Consider the following 27,840-nt stretch of genomic DNA (forward strand, 5'->3'; position numbering starts at 1 on the left):
AAATACGGACATGCCGGGAGTCCGGGTACGACTATGGCACTTATAATATGACTTGGTTTTCATCACAGCAGGACTTTGGATGACATGGTGCTCGATCTGTAAGTACGAGCCCAGTCTTGTTTGCCCATTTCCGTTGACAGCCAGGGGAAGCTGCCTTCGTCTCCCTTGTTCTTTATGATCTGGCAGGCTGTGTTCTGGACAGCCATGGGGTCTGTCCCCCTTTCAGGGAAGCCAGAGTTGGGACTAGAGATCGACCCTGGGCTTGTGAACAAGCCCATCTTTTAGGAGAGATACAGCAGCTAGGTGAGGGGCCTGGGTGCCACCATTGGACCCGCCATGGCACCTGCCTGGCTTATGGGTTCACTGCTGTTCTGTGTATGATTCGTGACTAAGTTCTTACCCCTGCCTGATCCTCCATGTGGGGACACTAGTGGAGCAGTGAAAGTGCTTTCAGGGGCCACACAGCTTCACTTGCTCAGGCTTGGGGATGCATATGTGTCATTGGCACAGATTTTTGTCTTTACAGCTTGTCCAGTGTTGTGGTTTATTTCCACCCCCCGCCTTAGTTTTCTTCCTCATGAATGTAGAGGCTACAGATAAAACCAAAGTATTCCATATGTCCGATTGGCTATAGGAAGAAGAAAAACCCTTCAAATTCGAAATCTCCCTCACACCCCTTTGGTGAGAATGTCTTTCAGTGGCTCCAAGGAAAAGATGACCAGTGAGGTAGTTCCCTGCGTGTCCCTAATCTCACAACTTGATGCTTGAAGTCGTGACATTGAGATATTGTTTATGAAGATGCCTACAAGACTGTGGCATTCACTCTTATTACATAAATAATTCAGCAAATATTTAGTTAGTGCTGGCACTGTCAGGTAAGCACTTGGGATACAAATGGGTTTTTATGAAGCTCACCGCGTTGTAGGAGAGAGACAAGTAAACAAATAATTCACCATTCGTCATTTTACGAGAAGCAAACACAGAGGAATATGGCATCAAGGAGAGTGAATCAGGTGGGCCTTCAGGTGAGAGGAGCTGCTTAAGGTGTGTCATGGATGAATGGGGGTTCACCAAGGAGGGGGTGAGGCCGGGGAGGGGGTGGGTGTGGAGGACGAGGGCACAGGCTGGAAGAGTAATCTGTTCCCGGAAGTGCCAGGCTTCTTGGCAAAAGAGGAATGAGGAATGTTTGTTTTTCTTTGGAGAGCTGTGCCCTCCCCTGCCCGTGGTTCTGCATTATTCATGTGGGTGATGCAGAGCCACTCACCTGCCGTGGGCCAGACGAGGGCAGGAGGGGCACAGCCTCTTGGGGAGGGGAATGACCCAGCCTTGGAAAAGCTTCCCGTAATGGGTCTTTGGTTACCATCCACTGCCCCTCCCATTAAAGTGACCTGTAGTGATAGCACATTTCTCAACATGTTTCTCAACTCTTGTTCCATGAAACGTCACCATACATTAGATTAGAGGTGGGGGAAAGAACGAGCTGTTCAGGTCACGGGAAAACAGAAGCAGAGACAAACTTGTGACGTTGACAGAGCCAATGAAAGGTTGCTCACAGCAGAGGCGGGCATATGTGTTAAAATCTCAGGGTTCTTGCTCTTCAGTCTTCCTGATATTCATGACCAACTTAAGAAACACCTCTTGTAATTCGTGTTCTCGTACAGAGGGGAAGAATACGGCAGCTCAGTGCTAGTCAGCAGAGGAAAGAAAAGAAAGCAACCTGAGGATGATTTATTTGTGTCATGTGGGTACACCAGGATGTCATATAGACAGTAAATAATAAAAGCTTAATTAAAAGAATAAAAGTTTTATTAAGATTTGTGTTTAAAGCATACACTGCAGAACGAGATAAATCGCCGTAAAAAAACCAAAACACTTTGGAAGTTGATTTTAAAATACATTTTTCTCTTTGTATTCTCACCCCAGCCTTCTCCTTATCTTTCCCAAGCCTACAGACCAGATACCCTTAACTTCCTATTTGACATGGAACCTTCATTTTCTTCCTTCTCCTTCTCTCCCAACCCCTGGTTCTGTTACTCTAAGCCACAGGACCTACTTGTTTCTAGTATTCCTTCTAATAGTCAGTTAATTTTTTTATTGTTTCTTGAATGGAACACATGCTAAGAGTTAAAAACTAGAAAGTCTCTACCCAGCATGTTGTAATTTCTGTGCTTTTGGTTTAAAACACTCAAATATAGTGTTCGATCACTCGCTGGCTCCAGAATTCTAAGACTTGACTAAGTCAAGCTAATAGTACCGAGAGGAAGAGATTTTTGAGACAGATATTTCGGCATCAGGTCCGGGCTCCACTGGTTACTTGGGTGTAATAATGACTGGGCTGCAGTCGTGTCATCGTAAAGTTGGGAATAGGTAAAGTTGGGAATAGGTAACGATATACCTATTCTAAATGCTGGTTGTTAGAATTAGAGGAGAATATTCTGTAGAAGTTGGCTGGTTATGAATTATCTGGTTAAAAGGTGCTGCAGCCTTTCTACGTGACATAGCTTTGATATATATTTTTAGTACTCAGGTATTAATTCATTTTTAGGATTAAAAAGCATGCAGCCCATTTTAAAGCAGTGATTTAATTTTTCAGGTTCTCATATGTCTGTCAGGTCAGAGTAATGATTGCCTTGATTTGTGACATTTTCACAAAGCTTAAGGTTTGATGATTTCAAGACACATTTTGTTGCTTCCTTTAAAATTTGTCTTCCAGCCTCACTCACTCTGTGGTTGATCTCATCCACGCCAGCGGCTTCAAATAATCCCTGTTCATGGATGACTCGGCCCAGGTTTCTATAACCAGCTCGAATCCACTCTCTTCTCTGATGCCCCCACCCTGCCCAGGCTGACCTGGATCACCTGTAATGACCTCTGACACCCACACCCATACTTGTTGGCCCCTGTTCCATTCTCTTTTCCTGACGTACACCAAGACTTTATCCTCTTTGGGGCAATGCCCTTTATTCTCAGCCTCTAAACGGTAAGAATTCAGATATTAAACAAAAATAGCTCTCAGGTGCTTCCTTCCTGCCCAGTCAGAAGTAGTAATTGTCTCGACTCCCTGCGTTTCTGCTTGCCTGTCTTTTTCCCTCTTTCAGAGTGAGAAGGTTCTGCATGGCACCTCACTCCAGTATTTGCCGTATTTATGTTCCTTTTATCTTTATTTTCCAGGCACCTGCTGTTGTTGTCTGTCCCCACTTGTGCCTGATTCCAGTGCTTTTAATGCTAGGCCCCTCAAATCCTTTGTGAGAATACAGTGTCACAAGTGAACGTGTGAACTATGTCTAGTGATTATGGTAAGCATATGAACAAAAACACAGATGTTGTTTATTTTTTTATTTTTCAATTACAGTTGACATTCAGTATTATTTCGTATTAGTTTCAGGTGTACAGCGTAGTGGTTAGACATTTATATAATTTACACAGCGATCCCGGATAAGTCTAGCACCCACCTGGCACCAAACATAGTTATGACAATATTACTGACTGTATTCCCTATGCTATACTTTACATCCCCGTGACTATTTTGTAACTACCAATTTGTACCTCTTAATCCCTTCACCTTTTTCACTCAGTCTCCCAAACCCCCTCCCATCTGGCAACCATCATTTTATTCTCTGTATCTGAAGTTTATTAAGGTTTTGTTTGTTCCTTTATTTTGTTCTTTAGATTCCTCATATAAGTGAGATCATATGGTATTTGTCTTTTTCTGTCTGATTTATTTCACTTATCATACTGTCCCCTAGGTTCATCATGTTGTCGCAAATGGTAAGATTTCATTTCTTATGGCCGAGGAATAGTCTATTGTATACATGTACTACTTCTTTATCCTATCGACTATTGATAGGCACTTAGGCTGCTTCCATATCTTGGTTGATGTGAATAACGCTGCAATGAACATAGGGGTGCATACTCATAGTTCTGTTTTTAATTTTTTGGGGAAGCTCCATACTTCCCCACTGTTTTCCACAGTGGCTGTACCAATTTGCAATCCCACCAGTAGTACACGAGGGTTCTCTTTTCTCTGCATCCTCGCCAACACTTGTTGTTTGTTGATGTATTGATGATGGCCATTCTGACAGGAGTGAGATGATATCTCATTGTGGTTTTAATTTGCATTTCCCTAATGATTAGTGACAGTGAGCGTCCTTTCATTTGTCTATTGGGCATCTGCATGTCCTCTTTGGAGCAATGTCTATCCATGTCCTCTGCCCATTTTTTAATTGAATTGTTCGTTTTTGGGTGTTCAGTTCTATCAGTTCTTTATAAATTTTGGATATCAACTTAACCCCTTATTGGATGTATCATTGGTGAATAGCTTGTCCCATTCAGTAGGTTGTCTTTTCATTTTGTTGATGGTTTGCTGTGCAAAGACTTTTGAATTTGATGTAGTCCCATTTGTTTATTTATTTATTTACTTATTTTCGTTTGTTTCCCTTGCCCAAGAAGATATATCAGAAAAAATTAAGAGCAATGTCAGAGAGTTTACTGCCTATGTTTTCTTCTAGGAGTTTTATTGTTTTAGGTCTTACATTTCAGTCTTTAATCCATTTTGAGTTTATTTTTATTATTATTATTTTTTTAATTTGGGGAGGGAGAACAGGATTTTATTGGGGAACAGTCTGTACTTCCAGGACTTTTTCCAAGTCAACTTGTTGTCCTTTCAATCTTAGTTGTGGAGGGTGCAGCTCAGCTCCAGGTCCAGTTGCCATTGTTAGTTGCAGGAGACACAGCCCACCATCCCTTTCGGGAGTCAAACTGGCAACCTTGTGGTTGAGAGGACGCGCTCCAGCCAACTGAGCCATCCGGGAGCTCAGCGGCAGCTCACCTCAAGGTGCTGTGTTCAATCTTAGTTGCAGGGGGTCCAACCCACCATCCCTTGTGGGAGTCGAACCGACAACCTTGTGGTTGAGAGCCCACGCTCCAACCAACTGAGCCATCTGGCACAGGCCCATGTGGGAATTGAACCGGCAACCTTCGGCATTAGGTGCACGGAGCTCCAACCGCCTGAGCCACCGGGCCGGCCCTTGAGTTTATTCTTGTACATCATGTAAGAAAAAAATCAAAAATGGATTTGGCTAGGTCTGAAGGACTGAAATTATTTTGTCTTTATAGTCTTCCTTTTCTTTAATGTATCTGAAAAGAAAGTTTCTGCTTTTTCAATTTGCAAGTGATTTTTCAATTTGAAATGAATTGGTATAAAAAAAGAGCATTCATTCTGCAGCTTTAGAATTTGGCTTGTCATGTAAAGAGTATAGGAGAATCATCACTTTAATAATCTTGAGACAATTAAGGATTTCAGTGACTTATAAATTTATGATTTTTAAGATTTAAAGCCTCATAAAAAACACATTTTTCAAGAATGTCATGCTCATCTTTTTTTTTTTTTTTTTTTTAGGTTTATTATAGTTTAATTTCTGATGTCCTGGTGATATGTGCTTTGGGTTTTACCTTGGTACTAAAAATTGACCAAAAGGGTATGAAAATAAGTGAGCAGTTGAGTCTCGTCTGGTGGGTGATGTCTTTCCAAAACTTTAAAAACAAGTTATACCAATGCATCTTCTCAGATGTTATAGGATCACTCTCCTAGTATATCTTGTTCGAGCTTTGACAAAATAAAACTTTAGTTCACGTTGTAGGTAAATGATAAGTATGTAAATTATATTGGAAAATTTTTTAAGATTGGAAACCAAACCAAACATTTAAGTGAAAATAGCGCATGTTAGAGGAGGCGGGAATGTGGAAAGCTGATGGTTAACACATTACCTAAGTCCTCAAGCTCCTGAGTCAACCACCCCGTTCGCCCAGATCTGTCAGGGACATCTTCTGGGTACCAGCTTCCCATTCTCCCGTGTGCTTTCTTAAAACCTGGCAGTGCCTTTCAGTTTTCCTACCAGTTCCTGAATATATCCCGGGAGAAACAGGGAAATGCATTAGCCCAGCCAGCACTGATCGGAAGAAAAATTACTAGAAATTACTTTGACACTGGAACTGGCAGTCTGAGAATCAGAATTTGGAGTTTGCTAGTGAAACATCCCTTGGGCCATTTCTTCCTAAAACTGTCATCCAAGGTGATTGCTCTGTAGTTGTTGGAAGGTTGGTGTTAGAGCCTTTTTGATGGATTGGAGAAGTTCTGTAAATGTGGGCAACAGAATTGTTGGTTGTGGAGTAGCCACGTCAACCACTCCTTACTAAGCACAAAACAGATGATGTCAGTGTAAACATCTTGGCCATACAAACGCACTAGCAGAAATTGAGGTGCAGGATAATCAAAATTGCAGGCCACATTTTAAAGGCATGAAAACACCAAGAGAAACACCAAAGACGTGAAAAAAATAAGAGCAAGTGTTTGAGCACCAAGGAATTAAAAACAAGCACAATTAGGCCTTGTTTACTGGCCACTGTACGAGAAGGGATATCCCTGTGGTATCTACAGTCCTCTCTTTTCTAGGCCAACCTGACATTTAATATTTGATTCATTTTTCGACCTGGAAAAATATCACCATAGGCCTTTCTCACCCACATATCCAAAATAAATTAGTTCTTCACAAAACGCTATTTCTTCAAATTCCAAAACTCTTTTAATCTCTTTTATATGAAACTTTAAAATATATATATATATTTTAACAAATCCTTAGCTCAGGGCTTCTTAACATGGTTTAATCTTTTTTAGTGACTCAGGTCGTACTTACTGTAGAGTTGGGGGAATGGAGGTCTTGAAATGGTTGAAGAATGTGGGGCAGGGGTTCTTAACTTGATTGCCTATGAAAATCATCTGGAGAACCTGAAAAATATGCTCATGCCTGGCCCTACCCCAGTGTCCTCAGGGACCCAGGCTCCTTCCAGCTTTTGACTTGACCACCCCTCATATGTGGCCATGTCCTCATGGCCCAGATAGAGCTCCAGCTTGCAAAGGGACATTCTAAGCACGAGGATAGTAGAAATAAAGATGGAGCAAAGTGCAAATCAGCTGTCTCTTCAGAGAAGTTCCTGGAAGCTGCCACATGCTGCTGCTGCTTACTTGCATTGCGCGCAACTTGATAATATGGCCATACCTAATTGTAAGGGCTACTGGGACGTTTAATCTTCCTTCTGGGTAGCCATATGCCCTGCTAAACATTCTATTACTGTGGAAGAAAAGAAGAGTGGGTATTTCAAAATATGCTAGATTCTCTGCCACAGGAGGGTAATGAGTGACACGGTCTGATAACGTGATCTGCAGACGAGCTGATGATTTTCGAGTTTGGTTATCTACTCCCATCTCGGGTCCATCGGTGTAAAAAGAAAAGCAGCCTCTAGTTGAGAGGGATCTAGTTCAGTAAATGATTTCCTCAGGGACAACCAAATTTCAATTGGGGAAAGAATGGAAAGTACAGAGAGGTTAAGGATACCAGGGGTTTTCCTGATGGTGACATCATTTCACTCCCCACCGTCCATCCCCCGTATGTCTTCATTTTCTCCTTAACCAGCTTATATTTCACTATAATAATCACTGCTTTGCAAATGCCCATGACTCCCCGCGGCCACTATCCCTCTGTGTGCTCCTGGGAAGTCCCCAACTCCGTGTAACTCCCCACCTCCTCCTCTTAAGATCGATAACTACGGAGCTCAGAGGTGCTCTGGCCTGGCAGCTTGGCCTGGCAGTCCTACAGCATTTCCCTCGAATGGGCCGTGGCCCACTCCTGAGGGGATTCTGTGTGACATCTTCCTCCCTAGACTTCTGACTCCCCCTCCACTTGCACTCCTTCCCCTCTTGACCTCATTTGATATTTTCAGTGAAAAGCAAATGAAGCAGGCAGGTAGGAGTTCCTTCATTGCTGCTTCTGAACCCACATGCTGCCTTCCTCCCTTTTGCGGTGTTACCTCCCTGCTTCTGTGAAAGGCTGGCCTCTCTGCTTTGCACAGGCATGCCCATCCCGTCTTGCTTTCCTCCTGCAAGGATATCTTCTGTACTGGGTCGCTCTCATCAACATGCACACATGTTAAAAAAAAACATACCAATAATCTTTGACCCCACATCTCTGTCAAATACTGTCCCATTTCTTGGCTCTTCTTCATAGCCCACCTTGAGCTCAAGACTCAGATCCAAATGCTTGCTTGGCATCTCCTCTTGGATGGTGTATAGGCATCTCAACCTCTGCATGTCTAAACAGAACTCTTAGTTTCTCATCACATATCTGATACCCCCTTGTAGCCTTCTCCATCTCAATAACTGTCACCATTGTCCACTGAGTGGCTCAAAAACTTCGCTATAATCCTTGACTCTCCCTTTCTCTCCTCCCCCATCCACATCTCATTCATCAGCAAGTCCTGTCTGTTCTGCCTTCAGAATACACCCCACGTTCATGTACTTTTCCCCACTACCGTTGCTTCCATCCTGGTCCAAGCTGCCATTACCTCCCGGACTATTGCAGCAGGCTCCTTGCTCCCACTGTTCTTATTGTATTACATTTTCTAAGAGTGGCCAGAGTGAGCGTTAGAAACATAAATCCAGCAGTTCATCATCTTCCCTTTGCACTGGAATAAAACCCCGGCTCCTTATCACGGCTCAGGGTCCTGCATGCCCCGATGCCTGCCCACCTCTGCGGCCTCATTTCATACCATCTCCACGAGAGGCGCACTGGTGTGTCTTCCCCTGGGGCCGTTGCACTTATCCTCACCGTCACAAATGTCACGTCCCCAGAGAAGCCTTCCCTGAATACCCTATTTAAAGGGGTGTCCCCCCAGTCTTTCCCTATGTATTTACTTGTGTAGTGTCTATCTTACTCCACTGGCGCTTGTTTGCAGTGAGGGCAGGGACCATGGCTAGCTCATTCACATCTGTATTCCCAGATTTTCGAATAGTTATTAACCCCTAGTAGAAACTAATCAAATATTTATTGAATTCCCGAATGAAAAATGTCTGGAGCATAGTTCGATTTTTGTCGTATGGCTTCCATCACTCTTATTTAAATGATGGCGACCACTAAGAGCGGTGACTTCCTGATCACTGTTTCTAAGGGCTAGGCAAAACGAGGGTATTATACCTTGTTGAGCATTACGTGTGAAGAACAGGAGACTTCAGAAGTAGAGCACAGCATTCTTGAGGGGCCGTTATCCTTGTTTATTTTCCAATGCCTGAATTTTGTTTTTGTTGTTGCTGCGCTTAGATGTACAGAAGCTGTCTTGCCAAGGTCTTTATCGATTCAGTCTCACAGAAAATACAAGAGAAGAGAAGCTAAATTGCTTTGGGCCATAGTGACCGGTTGTCAAAGCATGGGAGAGGAGTGGTTTGAAAGGTGAAGAAGGGACAACCAACAAAGGTGCCTTGTTGCAAGTTTTCGAGGAGGGGCTTTTCACCACCCTGTCTTTGCTGATTCTATGAAAGGAGCTACAAAGGGGAAGGATGAACATTCTCGTGGTCCTCTGAGGTTACCTCTGCAACACAGGTTGACTTTTACCTTTATAACCGAAGATCGCCTTAACGCATCGCTAGACAGGGCTTTAGATAATGGCGTTCCTTCTTGGATTAGATTAACTTGCCAGGGCAGCTCACAGAACTCAGGAAAACATTATACTTACTAGGTCACTGGTTTGTTATCAAAGGATATAACTCATAAACAGCCCGATGAAAGAGACACATAGGGCAAGGCATGTGGAAAGGGGCACAGAGCTTCCATGCTCTCTGTGGGGGTGCCAGAAGCTCCCCGTGGTCCCCAACCTGGAAGCTCTCTGAACCCCACCTTTTGAGTTTTTAATGGAGGCTTCATTACATCATCATGATGGATGAAATTACTGGCCATTAGCCATTGATTCAACCGCCAGTCCCTCTCCTCTCTATGGAAGCCGAGGGGCTAGGGCTGAGTGTGCCAAGCCTCTGATCACATGGTTGGTTCCCCTGGCAGCCAGCCCCCATCTAAGGGGCTTTCCAGAAGTCACTTCGTTAACATATACTCAGGTGTGGTTGAAAGGGGCTTGTAAATAACAAGACCCCCTTTTACCTTTATTGCTCGGAAGATTTTTAGGAACTAGGAACAAAACTAAAGATGATAACAAAAAATGCCCCTTGTTGCTCTTGGGAGATTACATGGGGTTCGGGAGCTATGTGCTAGGAACAGTGGATGAAGACCAAATATATATTTCTTACTGTAAATTGCTTACATTTGTTAACCAAAAGATAAAAAGGCTATATAATTAGAGGCAACAGGCTTTTATTCGCGATCCAAAAGAATAGCACTGCATAGAATTCTCAACGCACTGATTCAGGCAGAAACCCAAATAGTGTTCTGATTGGGAGTTGCAGGCAAGGGGTGTTTCTAATAAAGGGAAGGGGAACAATTACATGAATGTACAGAAGGAATTTCTACGAGTGTTAATAAGCTAAGGACGGAATAAGCTAACACAAGTGACGCAGATCAGCTAACACAGTGATGCTCGTTCTAAAGAATGTCTTTAATTTTCAGTCGGTAGTTATAAAAGTTGTCTGGGATACAGTGCTGCTTTAAGCGCTGTCCAAAGGTTATTATGCCCAGTTTTAACTTTCCAAAGGTTTGAGGAGTAAGACGGTTCCTTTGGCATGGCAGCTCCCCCTAGATTTTAAAATGGCTCTGTTTATACTTTTTTCCACACTCATAAATAGAATCTTACAATATTTGTTCCTTCTGTGTGTAAGGAAAGAGAGATGATAGGGAATATATAAAAGGGAGTCACTTTAACCAAGCTGCTAAAATTATTACCATTATGAAGACTGAGGCATGAAGAAAGAGTCTATTCTTGTTCTAATTAGCCTGGGAACTTAAACATTTTGAACTTTCCAGTCTTATGTTTATGCCTTGATGTACATCTGGACCTCTAGATAACCTTCTAGTTAACCCCTGAAGGGCCCACATACCCAGACCCCTTGATTCCCCCTGGAAGGACCTGGCATCCATCAGCCTGACCGATAGCCATCCCAGACCGATCCTAGGGCTAAGAATGCAGGACTGATAATTCTCAAGAATGTGCTTTTTACTGTAAGAACTTTTAACTTTTCTTTCTACGTTGGAACACTTCTCGATTTTCGCCTAGCTATGTAATAAATCTTTCTCATTCATTTCTAGCAAAGGCTCCAGACTCTCTTTGAGTTTGTTCGACTGTCGGCTTATTTTACTTAGCGTGATGTCCTCAGGGTTCATCCATGTTGTAACATATGTGAGAATTTCCTTCCTTTTTAAGGCTGTATACTATTCCATCGTGTGTATATAGCACACTTTGTTTCTTTATCCATCTCTTGAAGGACATTTGGGTTGATTCCACCTTTTGGCTACTGTGAATAATGCTGCTATGATCGTTAGTGTACAGATATCTGCTCGAGTCCCTGCTTTCCATTCTTTTGTGTATATATCCAAGAAATGGAATTATTGGATCGTATGGTAATTGTATGTTTAATTTTTTGAGAAAAGTACTTAAGGGATTTTAAACCCATTAATCTATTGGAGAAAAAGGCTGTTTGTTGCCTCATATATGCCATGTAGTACGTTAGGTGTCAGAGAAGTGGAAATCAATAGGACATGGCTCCTGTTACCTAGAGACACTGGGTCTTGGGATGAGGGACATAGTCAACAGATGCATAAATAATTAGCTACTACGTCCTGTGTCCAGGGCTCTAATAAGATGTGTATGCAGTACTACGGGAGAACATTACAACAACAATGATTTCTAGTGTTTCTGAAGACAGAATCTCTTTGGATGTTTTCCAAGATGGATACGCTACTGAATTCTGGTTAATAGTGGGTAATGCGGTGAAGTTGCAGTGTACGTGTTTGGTTGTACATGTGTTTTGTTTTTGTTTTTCAATAGCTAACTCAATCTACCCTTCTTTTCTGTGACCTAATTGTCTCTCTTCTGTTTTTCCTTCCTCTAGTGGTTTTTAATTGCCAACCGATCTTACAAAGTCAGCGCAGCAAGCTCTTTTTTCTTCAGCGGTGTGTTTGTGGGAGTGATCTCATTTGGTCAGCTTTCGGATCGCTTCGGAAGGAAAAAAGTCTATCTCACAGGTAATCTATTAGAGTGTTCATGAACTGAATAAGATAACATGTTTCCCTAAGGTTCTCAGGGAAATGACAAGGGGACTCTTTCCTTAAGGCTCTCAGGGAATTGCCATGGGGACCCAGAACTGGTTTTTATTACACTGACAAGAGGCCAAACTGCAGCCAGAGTTGATTCTGGCCGAGCATTTTCAGGTGACCAGTGTCACTGCAGAAGACCAGATAGTGGCACTGCAAGCTTTTCATAGATGACAGTGCTTTCTGCAACCCCCGAATTCCAATTCATGCCATGTTTCTAAGGAGAACAAAGATTGAGAAATCCTGCTAGATCCATTTCCTTATACCTTGTGTGTTGATTCATTTCAAATGAGCTCCACAGCATAGTTCTCTTGACAAGCTGGGTGAGAGCTAGGATTTTTAAATTTCCAGCATTATTGTGAATAATTGAAAACTGCGTGATTGATAGATGTTAACTTGTAACAAAGAAAGAAAACCGTAGTTGTTATTTATAATTTTTAAAAGTAAGCATTAAAAAAACAAAAACAACAAAAAACCATATCTCAGAAAATTGAAGTTTACAGAGATTTATCTTTATAAACTAATAGATGTAATTGATTACTTTCCCAAATGCTGTTCCGCCTCCGGAATATTGAATGCTGTTCCTCTCTTTCTAGGATTTGCCCTTGATATCTTATTCGCTATTGCAAATGGGTTTTCCCCCTCGTACGAGTTCTTTGTAATAACTCGCTTCCTGGTGGGCATGATGAATGGAGGCATGTCGCTGGTGGCTTTCGTCCTGCTGAACGAATGTGTGGGCACCGCCTACTGGGCTCTTGCAGGTACTGCTTCAATCTCTGCAGTTACGGAGACACGGAGCTGCTCCCCAAAACCTTGTAGGGAACCGATTTAACCCTAGAGTCTAAAAGTGCATTTGGACTTAAGATGCTCTATCCAACTATAAATAATAGATTTGCTTTCCTGACTGTGTTCTGTATGCCCTTGAGTGAGTCACTTTATTTGTATCCCTCTGGAAAGTCTCTCCTGGGTCTGCCTCATAGATGGAGAGCTGGCCCCTGAGCTTCACCAATTGTCCACATATCATGGTGAGTGCCGATGTCCTCAGAAGGACCTCACTGCTTTTGATGTTAAACTGAAAAATAGTTCAGAGATAGGCAATACTAGCAACTCTTTCTCAGAGCCTTCTTGTTTTTTTATTTAATCCTAGTCTCATAGGCCTTTCTCGTTTTTACTGTTCTCTTCAAGTCAGCAGACAGTACGACTGAAGCATTTCTGACAGATGTTTAAGTTACAAAATGGAGGCCATAGTCTGTATTATTCTTAACTATCCCGTCATCTTCTCAGTGTAGTAAAATAACTGATTTTAAAAGTTTCTTTGACTTAAAATAATGTCTTGGGACAGTGTCTGCATCTAAGACTCCACTTTGTGTACTGTAGGTTTGCTATGACAACGTTTTGTTCGTGTTGCTTTTCATTCATTTGACACTCATTGAGCCCCATTGATGGTCTTGGACCGATATGGGCCACAAGTTGATTGTGTCATTTATAGACGTGTGTCTGAGTGAGGGCATGGATGAGAGAGTGCCAGCTGCCATTTGCTGAGCATCCGTTACATACCAGCTACCACACTAGGCACTTGACACAGATCTGTCATGTTCCCAGAGCTTACAAGTTAAGAATTTCTACCTGCGTCTCATGGATGAGGAAACTGAGCCTCTGGAAGGTGAGGGGATATGCTCATGACTGATAGGGCCAGGGTGGTACCTGGGGCTGGTTGACGTCCAGGCTCAGGTCGTCCCACTGTTCCCCAAGGACTCTCTTCTTGGAACTTCAGTATAACCACTGAACTGCTGTCCAAGCTGAAGGACGCAGAGGGCTGGACGAGTTAGAAGCAGGCTGGCGAGCAGGAGACGCCAGCTCCATCCCAGCAGGACAGTGCTTGCACGGTAGGTGCTGTATGACTCACTGCATCTAGAGCAGCTCCCAAAGCCCTTAAAAGTAGGCAGCTTTCTTCCCCAGCCCAGCTCCTCGACTAGGACCAGTGAGAAAACTTCCTCTGAGTTGTCAGTTAGCATTGAGACTTGAATGGCAGTTTTTCGAGACATGGAGTCAGACTTGCTGGGACTTTCCAAGAGATTAGTAATGATTGTGCCCTTCCACGTAATCCAGGGAAGACACAAAGGCACTCCTTCCTGTGGTTAGGGTGTTCCTGAGTCCGAAATCGTGCTCACGTAGGACGTCACGAGTACCTATGTCACGGGTACTGTTTCCTGAACCCACCTAGCACATTCCTCTCTTAGAATATTCACGTTTGACTTTAGCTGTTCCCTGAAGAAAAACACGTATGCGGCCCCCTCCCTTCCAGATCATCTAGGATTATTCCTGCCCTGTTTCATGCTTTGATAAAAAAGAAGAAAAACCTCCTGGTCGTTTGTACCCTTGCCAGTTTCCTAAAGCCATTGAGGATTCCTGTGAAACTATTTTAACCTCCCATTCTTGCCCTTGAAGCTGGGTTAAGATGAGGCGATTAAAATGTCTGTAACTAAGAAAAAAGGGAGAAAGGAAAAAACCTGCAGCAGTGGAACCAGGTGGTTGCGAAATTCAATGTGAAATTAGAGTGATTCTGAGAGAGCTCCCGGAAGGCCAGTGCGCTGATCTGCTCCCAGGATGGAAGCATGCTTCTGAAAATACCTGGAACTCTTGTGTGAGGTTTCCTTCTCTGCCCCACAGTCCAGGGTCTTCTGCAGACTGTTGTCCTTGGCCTGGGGTTTGGTTTTCTCCAACACAGTCTTATATACTCCTATGGCTTCAAATACGCTAATGAACTATAAGAAGTTGGGTGGGGGTGGAGGTGGGGGGACTAAATGTTTAGCCATAGGGGATTAATTGGAAGTAGCCTAATTGTTTAGCAGTAAAAAAAGGAATTTGGAAGATTATGCTTGATTACAAAATAATATTTGCCGTTTGTATGAAATACTAAGTAAAGTATGTATATGGGTAGAAAGGTGTAAGTATAAACTGAAAATATCCATTTTGACCAATTTGCAGTGTAGCGCTTAATAAGAATGAGGGTAATTGAAAATTATTGAGAATTAAAAAATAAAGTACTAAAGCTATGAAAAATTTTCCATTAATATATTTATTTATTTTGTCCTTATATTAATATCTTACCACAAAAGGAATTGATGTCCACTATAAAATAAAATCCAGAAATAAGTACAAGTGAAGTATAAAGAATACATACAGTCCTCCCCACCATGATTAACATATTGCTATGTATCCAGCCAGAGCTTTTCCTTTGCATATCTGTTCCACAGCATTCATTTATCAAACAGACCCTGCCACAGACCAGACTCTGCTTTTTTAGGCACATAGGGTAAAACAGTGGACAAAATAGGGGTGGGTGGGGGAAGGTCCTTGCTCTCATGGAGGTTACGTTTTAATCAGGTAATCAAACAAATAGGAGGTAATATCAGAAAATGGTGAGTACAATGAAGAAAATGTAACAGCGTAAATGCCTAGACAGTGATTGCGGGGGACAGTTACATTAAATGGGATCGTTGGAGAAAACCTTGATGTGGGTGTTTGATCTAAGACGTGAATAAGGAGGTGACTGGGTCGTGTGAAATTCTGAGAGAGCATTCCAGCCAGATGGGATGGCAAGGACCAGGGTCCTACGGTAGGAATGAGCTTCTCTGAGGACCTGAAAAGACGCCTGTAGCTGCAGCGTGGAGAGGCAGAAGGAGATTGGAGTAAGATCAAATTGGAGGGACTAGATGACGTAAGGCCCATGGTGGGCCAAATGGGGAATTTGTTTTTTTATGCAAAGTGCAGTGGGAAGCCACTGGGCAAATTAAATAGAGGAACGGTAGGAAATAGGATGTGACGTACAGAAAGATCACCCTGGTAGGTGTGTGAAGAATGGATTCTAGCAAGAGTAGAAATTGAGAGGCCATCCAGGAAGCTGTTGTGGTTGGCCCCAAGTCCCGATGGTGGCTTAGACAAGGTGGGAGTCCTGGGGGAGGAGGAAAGAGGGTGCGTTTGAGCTGGTTTTGGGTGGGAACGTGACTTGCTAAAGAATCAGCAGAGAGGTCAAGAGAAAGAGGAATCAAGGAGAATTCGTGGCTTATGCTTGAAAACTGGATGGATCATTGGTGCCATTTACTAAAATAAAGTCGTCACCATACATTATTTTCTAACCTGCTGAAATGTGACGTTTAGTAGTGCACACTGAGCAGGAAACAGCAGACTTGAAATTAATTTAAAATAAGCAAAAATCTGAAAAACAAGCAAAAATATCCGAAGGCCCGTAAACAGTTAACAGAACCATCTGTAGTGTTCCAGAATTATAGTACGCAAAAGTGGTAATTTGAAATGTTCATTTTTTAAATTAAATTTGTTAACCATATATCGTAGAGCCTTACCATATCTACATCTCTACACTTTATCCCTGTTACCATTTCCAGGCATACATGTGCAACCTCTTGCTGGACATTAGGTAAGAACGTCTGTTGGCCCCTTAAATAAAAAGAGTTGCTTTCTTTCATCTAAAAAATCTCCATTATCTTCTGGGACCTCTGTCTATGGTAAAGTCATTACAGAATTTAAAATCATCAAACTAGAACCTTTGAATCATGTCTTCTTGTCCATCAGATCCAAGTGATAGCAGGTCTTAACTGATTGTGACAGAGCTTCAACTCTGATGACTCTATGGATAAAGGGAAATCATTTGGTTAACGTGACGGAACCCAGAAGAGCCAGGCCTTTGAGATGCCCAGACCTGGATGTCAGAAGCTTCCCATCTCTGTTCCCCGTCCTGTCTAAGAAGCTTCCTCTGCTCAGTCAGGGATGGTGCCCAGCAGTTCTCAGGTTTCACCACCAAGCCCTGTATTTAAAATCCTGGAAAAAAGCTCTGATTGGCCAGGCTAGGATCACCCTTGCAGCTAGGGGAGCTCTGATTGGCGCCCCCCTCTGGAACTGCAGGGATGAAGTAAGGGGAGGTCAGCTCTCCAAAACAACCAAGGGGTATACTTGGTATCAGGGGTGCTAGATAGACAATATTTTGTAATAGACACTCGCCACAGGAGGCTTTCAGATGGCTTTTGGGGGGAGGTTAATAGATATACTGGCCTATATCCATATTATAGTAGGGCAAGATAACTAACATTTGTATAGCATGCATCATTTTATCTGAAACTAACAAGTACCCTTCAAAGTAGGCATTGCTTCTGTTTCACTGATGAGGGAACTGAAGCTCAGAGACATTTAGTGATTTGCCCATCGTCACACAGCAGCATGGAACAGAAGTAGGGTCTGAACTTGATCCCTCTAAAAAGGTCCCATCCCATGGACTCGCTTCCTTTTTGTCTACATTGTTGTCAGTGGATACTGAGCACTCAGAACTGTTCTGAGCAAAGACAAAATGCCTTATTCTTGGAAACCAGGTGTTATCTGATGCCCTGTAATGAACCTGGAATAGCTATCACTTATCTTAAATCACAGTGTCCCCATTCCCTTACTTACCGGACCACGCGTTCTGAGTTGGTGTTCCGAGAACACGCTGAACATGCTGTCGTGTCAGCTCTCCCTTTTGCCTCACTAAGTGAACAGTACACAAGTTATTATTTCTAGTTGTAGGTTGAGAATCTCTGAACAAGAATAAAAGAAAACATGTGTTTGGCAGGATTGTCGTAGAAAAGTTTTATAACAGGTTTAACAAAGTCCTGTTGCCATGGGATGCCCACAGAAGCTTGCCTTCCCCTCGAAGAGGGCTCTGAGTGAGGACTGTAACAGAATGCAGTCTCTCTAGTCAGACCAACCAGGGTACGAGCCCCAGTCATGCCACACACGGCTCCATGTCCTTAGATGGCGGTACCTAACCTCTCTGAGCTATTTTCTCCCTCCGTATATGGCTAATAGTGGCAACTGCTTTACAGGGCAATGTACTTTGTTTCCCCAAAGATAAGACCTAGCCGGACCATCAGCTCTAATGCGTCTTTTGAAGCAAAAATTAATTTAAGAGGTATTTATATTATATTATATTATACCTAGTCTTATGTTGTATTAAAATAAGATTGGGTCTTATATTAAAATAAGACCCAGTATTATATTATATTATATTATATTATATTATATTATATTATATTATATTATACCTAGTCTTATATTACAATAAGACTCCGTATTATATTATATTATATTAACCCGGTCTTATATTAAAATAAGACCTGGTATTATATTATATTATACCCGGTCTTACATTAAAATAAGACTGGGTCTTATATTAATTTTTGCTTCAAAACATGCATTGGAGCTGATGGTCCGGCTAGGTCTTATTTTCGGGGAAACACAGTATGTAAAAGGCTTAATGCTCAATAAATAGTTGCTATTCTATAAATAAATAGTAGTTATTTTTACTAGTAGTGATAGTTGCAGTTATAGAAAGTGTGACAGAGGTAAAGAATTTGCAAGTATATTGGGCAAGCCAGTGGGTTTAATACCCATCTCAGCATTTATGTCAAAAGACGCAGGATTCTTAACAATCCCATGGTTGATTTTTTTTCCTATCAGTGTGCTGACAAAAATCCATGCTTCATGGAGCTAATATTCTACTTTGGGAGAGACAGACAAGAAACAAATAAATATAAAACGTTATCTATCTGGTGGTGATAAGTCGGGAAGGGCAATAGGGAGGACCGAGAGGTAGGTTGTGGTTTAAAATAAGGATTTCAGGGACAACTTCTGTGACAAAGATGCAGTCCCAGTATTGCAATAATCTCATGACCTGAAATCCTTATCGCCAGATAACAGGACATATTTCCAAGCCTGCGCCGTGGGCTCGGGCAGATGTCAGTACAATATGCAGTGCAGAAAGCACACGGCACACACTTCAAACGCATCTTGACCACAGGGGGTTTGTATTTTTCATCTCTCCTTCCTCCTAGTCCACTTCTTTGGTGCTCTCTCTTCTATTATGTCATCTGATGCTCAGTATTTGTATAGGTTTTTCTTTTCTGATGGCATCTCACAAGGAAGGAATTGGCTCTGTGACTTGGGTTGGAAATGGTCTGAAGATGGTGCCTCTTCCATAACAGTGTCTTTTCCCCGAATTAGGGTCGATTGGCGGCCTCTTCTTCGCAGTTGGCATCGCCCAGTACGCCCTGTTGGGGTACTTCATCCGCTCCTGGAGAACCCTGGCCGTGCTGGTTAACCTGCAGGGAACAGTGGTCTTTCTCTTATCTCTGTAAGTACTTTTTCCTCATGTAGTTTTAATTCAACAAGCAGCAGGAGTGTCTTTCAGACGATGGGTCAATGAGCGGCGTTATTCCGTTTCAGGAGTTTACCTGAACTGACTGGGGTGAAGAACTAAATTCCGCAAGCGCTCCAATGCTTGGCAGCAACTGGGAAGAGAGATGCTAAATAATTCAGATTGCAGGTATCCCTTGTTTACAGTAACCTCTCAGTAGACTGCATTTTATCCTTCAAATTGTGACCTAGGGTACCCATTTCTTTTTTAACCTACTGCCTCAAGCGTAAAGGTCTTCAGGCTGGATCAGATCACGTGCTAAATGTGAGACGGAGGTCTGATTTTGTAGAACACTCTGTTCATATTGAATATGTAGTATGATAGCAACGCCTCATCCTACAGATGAGTGTCATTTCAGGGCCTCGAACTGTGGCCTTGGGAAGATTTTCAGACACAGAAGAAATCCTTAGTGTGCGTGGGCTCACCTCAGTAAAAGGACAATTTCCTGGTCAGGGCAGGGTTTATGAATGACTCACCCAAAGCGTCCCACTGTGGTGCTCTAAATGCTAAAAGGCGAGCCACCAAAATAGGGCTGTTTTAATGTGCTCATGAAGTTTTAATGTGCTTCTGAAAGGTTTTCTCCCGTGGTATCAGACCTCTGATTTCAATCATGAAAATCTTTGGGATAAATACAGTTTCTCAGCCGGTGGTACCAGCTTTTTTCTGTGCCAGCAAGCGAGGGATACCTGGAGTAGACTGTTCATTCAGATAGATCTTTAATTTAGTTGTTCTTTGTTCAGGTTGGAAAGTAAGAGAGTTGTTAAGTGCAAAAATGAATATGGTAGAAATAGCTAACCTATATTTAACAAGAAAAATTTATTAAATATATTCAGTTGTGTAAACTGGAATGAGATAATTGTATTAGAAAGGGAGACTAACAATATTTTATTAGCTTGTGTATTACACATTTTGGGAATAAATGGGTGCCTAGTATAGTCCTTGAAGTAATAAGAATTTATGTAAATATTGGTAAATAAATGAATTTTCTTTTGAAGTATTTAAAAATCTCATATTTCTCAGTCCAGTCCGGCCCTCACCTCTCCTTCCTTAGTGGAGTGACTTTGATGGATGACACAGCCATTCTGCCTTTCTTTTCTGAGTGTGTAATCTGACTTTCTTACTGCTTAGTGCTAGCGGGGGACATCTCTTCATTGGGAAATGAATTTGGGTCATAGAAAATAGGAAACAGAGAGAAAAGAACACGTGAAATGGAAGTCTATTTATTCCCTTAGGCCTGGAATGGGAGGCTTCCCACAATCGGCCTCCAAGTTGTCTTTCCTAATTTTCTGTCCCATTTCCCACGCTCTGTTCCAGGCACACTGAGCTGCTTGTTTTTCCCAGGATACACACCGGGAGCTCCCTGACTGCAGCAGGCTCTTTGCCAGGTTACATTTCCCCCAGCACCAAAGCCCAGGGCCTTCCACAAGTAGATTCCTTCGTATCCACTGGGCAAATGTCAGCACAAACACATTTGGAATTAACCATCAGCAATATAAGACAAAGTCACATTATTTTAGTGTCATACCTTGTTTGTGTGTCTTACTAAAACCATTATTACTTAGCTTCAAAGTTCCTAGTTTTAACAATGCTTGAAGTTGAATAGTTTTATTTGAAAAATCAGTGCCCCCTTCAAAGTTCCCAGTTTTAACAATGCTTGAAGTTGAATAGTTTTATTTGAAAAATCAGTGCCCCCTGCATTTGCAAATGTTTTTTTCACTTTTTAAGAAATTCGCAGAACACTTTTGAGCTGAAGCGGCACTGTTAAATTAGCTCTGTAGCTTCTGAAGGTGACACCAGGGCTGTGTAAAGGGTAGCGTGTTCAAAGGCCTGCTTTTTCTTGTAGAAACATGTCTTACTGTTTGGTCAGCATAATCTCCATGTGTTGGAAGTCATAGTCCCAAATCTGGCCACGGGCAACTAGCTGAGCCTTTGTTACTGAGAAGCTGATTGGCTTCTCAAACTGTGGAGAAATCTGAGGTCCTAAGTTTGCATAATCAAGACCAACTTTCCCAAGTAGAAACACAGGGGATGCCAAAAAAATGTATACACATGACTTATGTTCATCTTTTGTTATCAGTATATATTATTACAATTTTAATACAGTTTTTTCCTTCCTTAAAATGTATATACATTTTTTGGCACCCTGTATAGTTTTATTAACTCAGAGTTAAATTTCCGAAGTCTGAATCTCTCTCAACGGTCATCTTTAAAAATGATGTATAAAGTCTTAAAAGTAATTTTTTTTTTGCTTTTAAATGATTCTGAAAACACAGAGTAGTTCAAGGGGAAGGGAAGAAATGACTTAAATTACCCAAAGATAATGCCTGTCACTTTTTTGGCTATTCGTGCTGGTTCTGTCTCACTCCTCCCGGCCTTCCTCAGTTTTAATTATTATCAGATATTTTTCAGTATTCCACTTATTTTTCTCCTCTAAGTATACTCTCTGTAATCATGCCAGTAGTCTTCTTTTATTCTTTTTATTTGTAGTTAAACTTAATCAGGTCGTTTTCATGGCACCTCAGATGGTCCTGTGGCTAGCGTCTGTTCATCCAGGGGTTGATCAGCAGACCTGGCTTCCAACAGAACAATGTTTTACTTGATTCTTTACTTGTGTATCAGTAATAATAATCAAATGGCAAGGGGGAAGTAAGTAAAAGGATTTTTCAGGACGTCGCAGAAGGCATTTGTTTCTGCTTTTTTTGACGGTTAAATGTGGTGTGTGAATGGGCTTTCAGTAGCAAAACTCCTGGAAACGTTCCTGCCTTTTTGTTTCCATTTTCTTTCCTCTCTGCACCTATTACACTGCTCCGTACAAAATGAAAGTGCCCAGTAAAGGGTTATTGACAGACTGGCTGTCCATGAAGTCCCAAATTCTGTGGTGTTTGTTGTCAATTCACTACCTTTACTGAAAAGCATGGCGAATTCTAAGAGGCACTTTAAATAGCCAATATTATTTAAACAAGTTTCGTTTTAGGTCAGTAATGTCAAATTAGATCCGAAGGTACTTGAGGTTGTGTTTAGCAAACAAGGCTTCCATGTTCCTGCCACAGTTTTGTCTTTGAAAAGTCCTCTAAAAGCATATTGCAGAACTGTGAAGGGAAGATATCTGTGGTGTCTGAGTCTTGAAACTGTTGGAAGATATAAATCTTCAGTAATACTCTGTAGTTGTAGTAGAGAATTACTATTGTTTTGTAAATGGAAGTCAACCAAAAGGTAACTTTTATTCTTTAAGGTCTTGGAGGATCAGGAAATATCCTCATGACATATTACATCGGATGTGTCAGCTGATTCAATTATTTTGAAGCAGTAAATGCTCAAAAGCAGCTAATTTGTGATTAACCCTGTTTACTTTTTATGTGTCATATAAAATAATCTTTATCTTCTTGGTAACATGTCACTACGTTAAAAGCACTTTTTAAAAAATCATTTTTTTTCTGACGGGGTAAAGATTTTTTATCTTCTTTGTGAAGCTTTTTCAGAACTTAGAAAACCCACTATCTCTGCAGTATTATTCTAACAACGCTTGGCTGTGAATTACAGCCATATCACTGACCTGTGCTTTGTGTTATTAGTATGGTAGACTTAACTTGTCATTCGTATGTAAACATTTGCTTAAAAGTCAATGCATACTGTTGACCATGTTTACTGTTACTTTGGAAGCGTGTCCTTGGTTCCCATTCATCCAGCAGACGCTATTTAACGTGGCATGTTGTTGACAGTGGGCCCCTTCTGTCTTCCCTGTGCCAGTGGGAGAGTCAGGCTTTAGGCCCAACACGGACCACCCGCCGTAGGTGAATTGTCTCCTTTCTATGTACGCGTCCCTATATGAATATACAGCCTTTAATGACGTCTCTTTCAGATTCATTCCTGAATCACCTCGTTGGTTATACTCCCAGGGTCGCCTGAGTGAGGCGGAAGCTGCTCTGTACCTCATTGCCAGGAGGAACCGCAAGCTCAAGTGTACATTCTCACTGACACATCCCGCCAGCAGGAGCCACAGGGAGACCGGAAGCTTCCTGGACCTGTTCCGATACCGGGTCCTCTTGGGTCACACGCTGACCCTGATGTTCATCTGGTAATTATTCTACCTACGGGGTGAAAGTTCATCTTCAACTCAGGTTGAAGGTCTATTGCTACAGGTCTATTGATAATCTGAATTTTACCACTGCTGTCAGCATGAGGCTGTTTTCACAGAAGGAAGCCCTACCCTCCACCCCCCCAGCCTGGTCCCTGAGTGCCTGGCTTTGTGCTTCCCTCTGTGTTCACGTCCTCTCTCTCAAGGAGGAAATGGTGGTGCCTGACACAGGTTTGCTGAACGTTAGTAAACAAATGTCAGAAACACATCTTTGCTCCTGAGGTATCTGGTGTAAATATTTACATCCCCCTCTCTGCCCCCGCCCCCCACCCAAAAAAAAAAAAAGAAAAGCAAGAAGCTAGCATAGCAGAAACAGAACAGTTTCTAAACAGGACTTTAAAAATGTACCTTTGATTTTGGCATCAAGCAGTGGGATAGCACGTTGTAATCGCAGTGCCCTGGGCTGTAATTTGTGTGGCATTCCCACTCACCCACTCGGATGGCTAAATGTCATTCCTTGGACAAATGGGATCCTGGGAGTATGAAGTGACTGGACTCAACACCACACAGGCAAATCAGGGAATGAATGGATTAACACTCTCTGAACCTGATTTTCAAGTTTAGCGTATTACATACTGTCCCTCAAAGTGCTCTTGGCATTCATGTAAATTGCATTAAATGGTTCCAGATGGTTCTATTGAAAGAATGAAGTTGTGGATAGAGGAGACATGGGTGGGCAGTACATACAGTTTGTGAAGTGCACCTGTGTCTTCACATGGCGTATTCTGCTAGGGTACCAGAGGTGTTATTCGGTCCAGTGTTGGCTGTGAACATCATATTTACGGGCCTAAGGGACTGTTGTGCTGTGGTTTGTATGTATTTGCCATGAAGCCTACATGGAAACCTATATTATCACGTGGAGATGAAGGAGAGCAATTTCATATGAAAGTGATTTATGTATAAAGCTGAGACAAACAGTAGATGGAGCATAAGAAGCTGCAAGGATATTTTTCTGTATCACGATTCTCTTTGCTTACGCAATCAAGCCCTGGCTGCCGCCTGGCTGGTCAAGGGTCAGGTCACACCACCTGCCACCTTCCTCAGGGAGCCTGCACAGTGCTGGAATATCACAGATGGCATAATAAATGTTGAACTGAGGACACAAGCTTGAAGGCATGGAGATTAAGGGACCTTTAAAAGCCACACCTGACAACACAGCGTAAGAGCTAATTTGAGTTCCTACCTATGGTAAAGTAAATACTGACAAACTATGTGCAGGTGCCTTGGGCTTCTTAAAACTCTGCATTTGCATATCATGCAGACAGTCAAACCCTCAGCCTTGAAGGACGCCCCTACTTCTTGTTTCTAAGTTTTTATTTTATTTTATTTTTAAATAAATTTTATTGGGGAATGTTGGGGAACAGTATGTTTCTCCAGGGCCCATCAGCTCCAAGTCGTTGTCCTTCAATCTTAGTTGTGGAGGGCGCAGCTCAGCTCCAAGTCCAGTTGCTGTTTTCAATCTTTAGTCGCAGGGGGAGCAGCCCACCATCCCATGCGGGAATTGAACCGGCAACCTTGTTGTTGAGAGCTCACACTCTAACCAACTGAGCCATCTGGCCACCCCTCTTTTATTTTTTATATTTTTGAGGCATATTCACTTTGGGGTTCTGACCTTCAAGAGATTAAAAAAAAACCAAATGGACAGAGAAACTAAACTTAGAGTCGGGGAGAATGTCCCTGCTTATTTTCGATCGCACACAGACAGCCAAAGGAATTCTTCTCAAATAAACTTCTTTCCCTCCCCCCGGGCTCAGAGTGTTAAAATACACGGTAATAGAGACAATGTCATTTCACATACTGCTGTTCTTTTTGAAGATGCTATAAAATTCTAAAGTCTTCTCTGTGGATCTGTCATTGAAGAAAGCCTTAACTGGGGAGTAAAATTATACCTCTGTGTTTAACATCTGTTCCTTTGATTATTTCCCACTGTAGTGCCTTTTTAAATAGTTCTTTGGTGCCCTAAATATACTGTTAAATATTATGCAAGCATTTTAAATTTTGTTTGGGGCCCATAAAGAGCATTGAAATGATTTTAATTGCTGTAGTCACTCATCCCAATGACCAGCTCTGCCATCAACGAAACTTGCAGGCAGAGTCTCCACCTTGGGACCATGTGCTTTCCATTCCTTGCCCGGGTTCTCCCATTCTCTCTCACCACCAGCTGGTAACTACCTTCCTCAAGTATCCTGAACTGGCTTTGTTTATTCAAAACTCGCTCTGGTTGCTACCATCACAGCTTGGTGTAAATAGATGTGTGTGTTTCCATGGCTGGCATTACTTCCCTGGGATTTCTATTTTCCATACAGAGTAGACACACACTAACACATGCAAGACATCAGGAATAGTGTTATGTCAGAGCAGGGTCTCTACTGCAGGTGGAAAGGACTTTTAAAATAGTTTAGAAAACTGCATGGGTTTAAATTTGTTTCACCCGCTGCTTACAGGTAAGGTGCTAGGGGACAGGGAAAAGAGACAACTCAGTGGCACCTTGCGTCCTTACATGTGACGTCCTGACTACAACACTGCGCATTGTCCTTATTAGATGAGTGACAGCTCTACCCCAGTAAAAAGTAATGCGAAGTAGCCACTGCCCCTGCCTCATATGCTGGAGAGGGATGAACACTAAGCAGTCCAGCTCCAGGGTGGCCCACTTCCCTCCTCCCCACCCCTCTCTTTGGTTACTGTAGCCCATTCTTAATAGCTCAGGGCACTGGACACACTTAGTTATTTTGGCAGAGATGGACAGAAAACTTTCCCTTTCCCATTTGACTTCATCATAGCCAGAGCTCCCTGGACTTTTTCTAAGGACAGCTAGAAGGACTTCTAAATGAGAACTTCCTCATCTTAAACACTTGTCAGAGTGAATTGCAAAAACGTAAAAACTGGCGAACTGCCAAAGCCCAAGTGTTATATAGGAATTTATGGTTTCCAGAAATGGAGTCATAGAACTAGTAAAGCCTACTTTCAGGGTTTTATGTTTGTTCAGTCCTATTTTGTTTTGTTTTTAATGATGCAATTTCCTAGACACAAAAGTTGCTATTATTCCTTTCACTCTGTCTGAGGAAGCCCCACCTTGCAGCTTCAAGATGGCACTTTGTTTGGCTTAGCTCCTGGACTCCTTAGTTCCTGCCCTATGGGAAGTAGGCTCAGCTGCAGGCACATGCCAGCCCCCTAGGGGGCGCTCCCTAAGTGTCTCAGCAATGGCTTGCAGAACTAAATAAATGAAGGGCCCTTCCCCAGTTGATTATCTTAGAGGATCCTGCCTCTGCCATCACCTTTGTCTTTTCTTTCCTGTTTTGGGTATCGGCAGCATAGGCACCTGCTGAATGCAGGATGGGGGTGAGGACCTGGTTGGGGGCTGGAGCGCCAGTCATTTCTGGCCTTCAGGTGACCCACTGATGGTGCAGTCACTTCTCAGCTCCTGTGCTCTTGGCTTTCTCCATGGGAGTTCTTTGCTAGAGTCATTTTGACAATGTCACAACAATTGCCTCAGGCAAGTGTCCTATAAATTGTATTAAATGAAGTAAGAATAGAGTCATTGTCTTCTAGGAAATGCAGAAATGCTTGATGAAAGCACAGTGTCTTTTTCAGCAGCTGGCCACTGATTTCCTTCATCTAACATCTCGACAAATGATTTCCAAGGCCCCTTTGGTTTTTCTGGCGTTTTTCCTCCTATAGGAATTTAGAGTAGGGTAGACGTCCTAATTAGTGGGAGAGTCAAGCTTATTGCTTGAAACAGATTGCATTATATTGAATGAGTATTTGAGTCTTCTCTGGCAAATTCTTATGTGCTTTTTCCATTGCCCTTCTTGTCTTAACCCCACCCCCACCCCCAATTGCAGGTTTGTGTGCAGCTTGGTGTATTATGGCCTGACTCTGAGTGCAGGTGACCTAGGAGGAAATATTTATGTCAATCTGGCCTTGTCTGGCCTCATAGAGATTCCATCTTACCCGCTCTGCATCTACTTGATTAACCAGAAATGGTGAGTATAGATGAATATTGGAGTGTACCATATACATACACTCTCACATATGTAAATACCTAAATATCACCATCGTTGACCATATTCAGTATCTGCTCATTACTCCACAGTGATTAGAATTCTTTTCAGACCAAACACAGGATTCATTTTTTTAGCACAGCATTTCTTGGGTTTCACGTTTACGAGTTTTTATGAGGGCTTTCAATCCAATATTGAAAGGCGTTTGAGACATCTGTGCATAATTCGTTAGTCCCCACAAATGGGATTATTGGCTCCGTGTAGTAGAGCGCCACAGAGCCAGTAACTGTCATTTAGAAGTGCGTACACCGGACAAAGAACTGGACAAACGAGAAAGACGTTTCTTACCTCTTAAGACCCACTTGACTTTTTGGA

At 42.3% G+C, this 27,840-nt stretch overlaps 1 protein-coding gene across 1 annotated transcript in view; it reads left to right on the top strand.

Annotated features, from left to right (window-relative positions):
- The window catches only part of SLC22A15 (solute carrier family 22 member 15), a 64,187-nt gene that overhangs the window by 22,084 nt on the left and 14,263 nt on the right, over window positions 1–27,840 (top strand). The window contains exons 3-7 of the mRNA XM_033092782.1: window positions 11,882–12,014; window positions 12,680–12,844; window positions 19,137–19,266; window positions 23,189–23,404; window positions 27,307–27,447. Coding sequence (XP_032948673.1) covers window positions 11,882–12,014; window positions 12,680–12,844; window positions 19,137–19,266; window positions 23,189–23,404; window positions 27,307–27,447 — 785 coding nt within the window. The remainder of the gene's footprint in view (window positions 1–11,881; window positions 12,015–12,679; window positions 12,845–19,136; window positions 19,267–23,188; window positions 23,405–27,306; window positions 27,448–27,840) is intronic.

This window comes from Rhinolophus ferrumequinum, chromosome 22 (genome assembly GCF_004115265.2).
Source record: "Rhinolophus ferrumequinum isolate MPI-CBG mRhiFer1 chromosome 22, mRhiFer1_v1.p, whole genome shotgun sequence".
NCBI classification, from domain to species: domain Eukaryota; kingdom Metazoa; phylum Chordata; class Mammalia; order Chiroptera; family Rhinolophidae; genus Rhinolophus; species Rhinolophus ferrumequinum.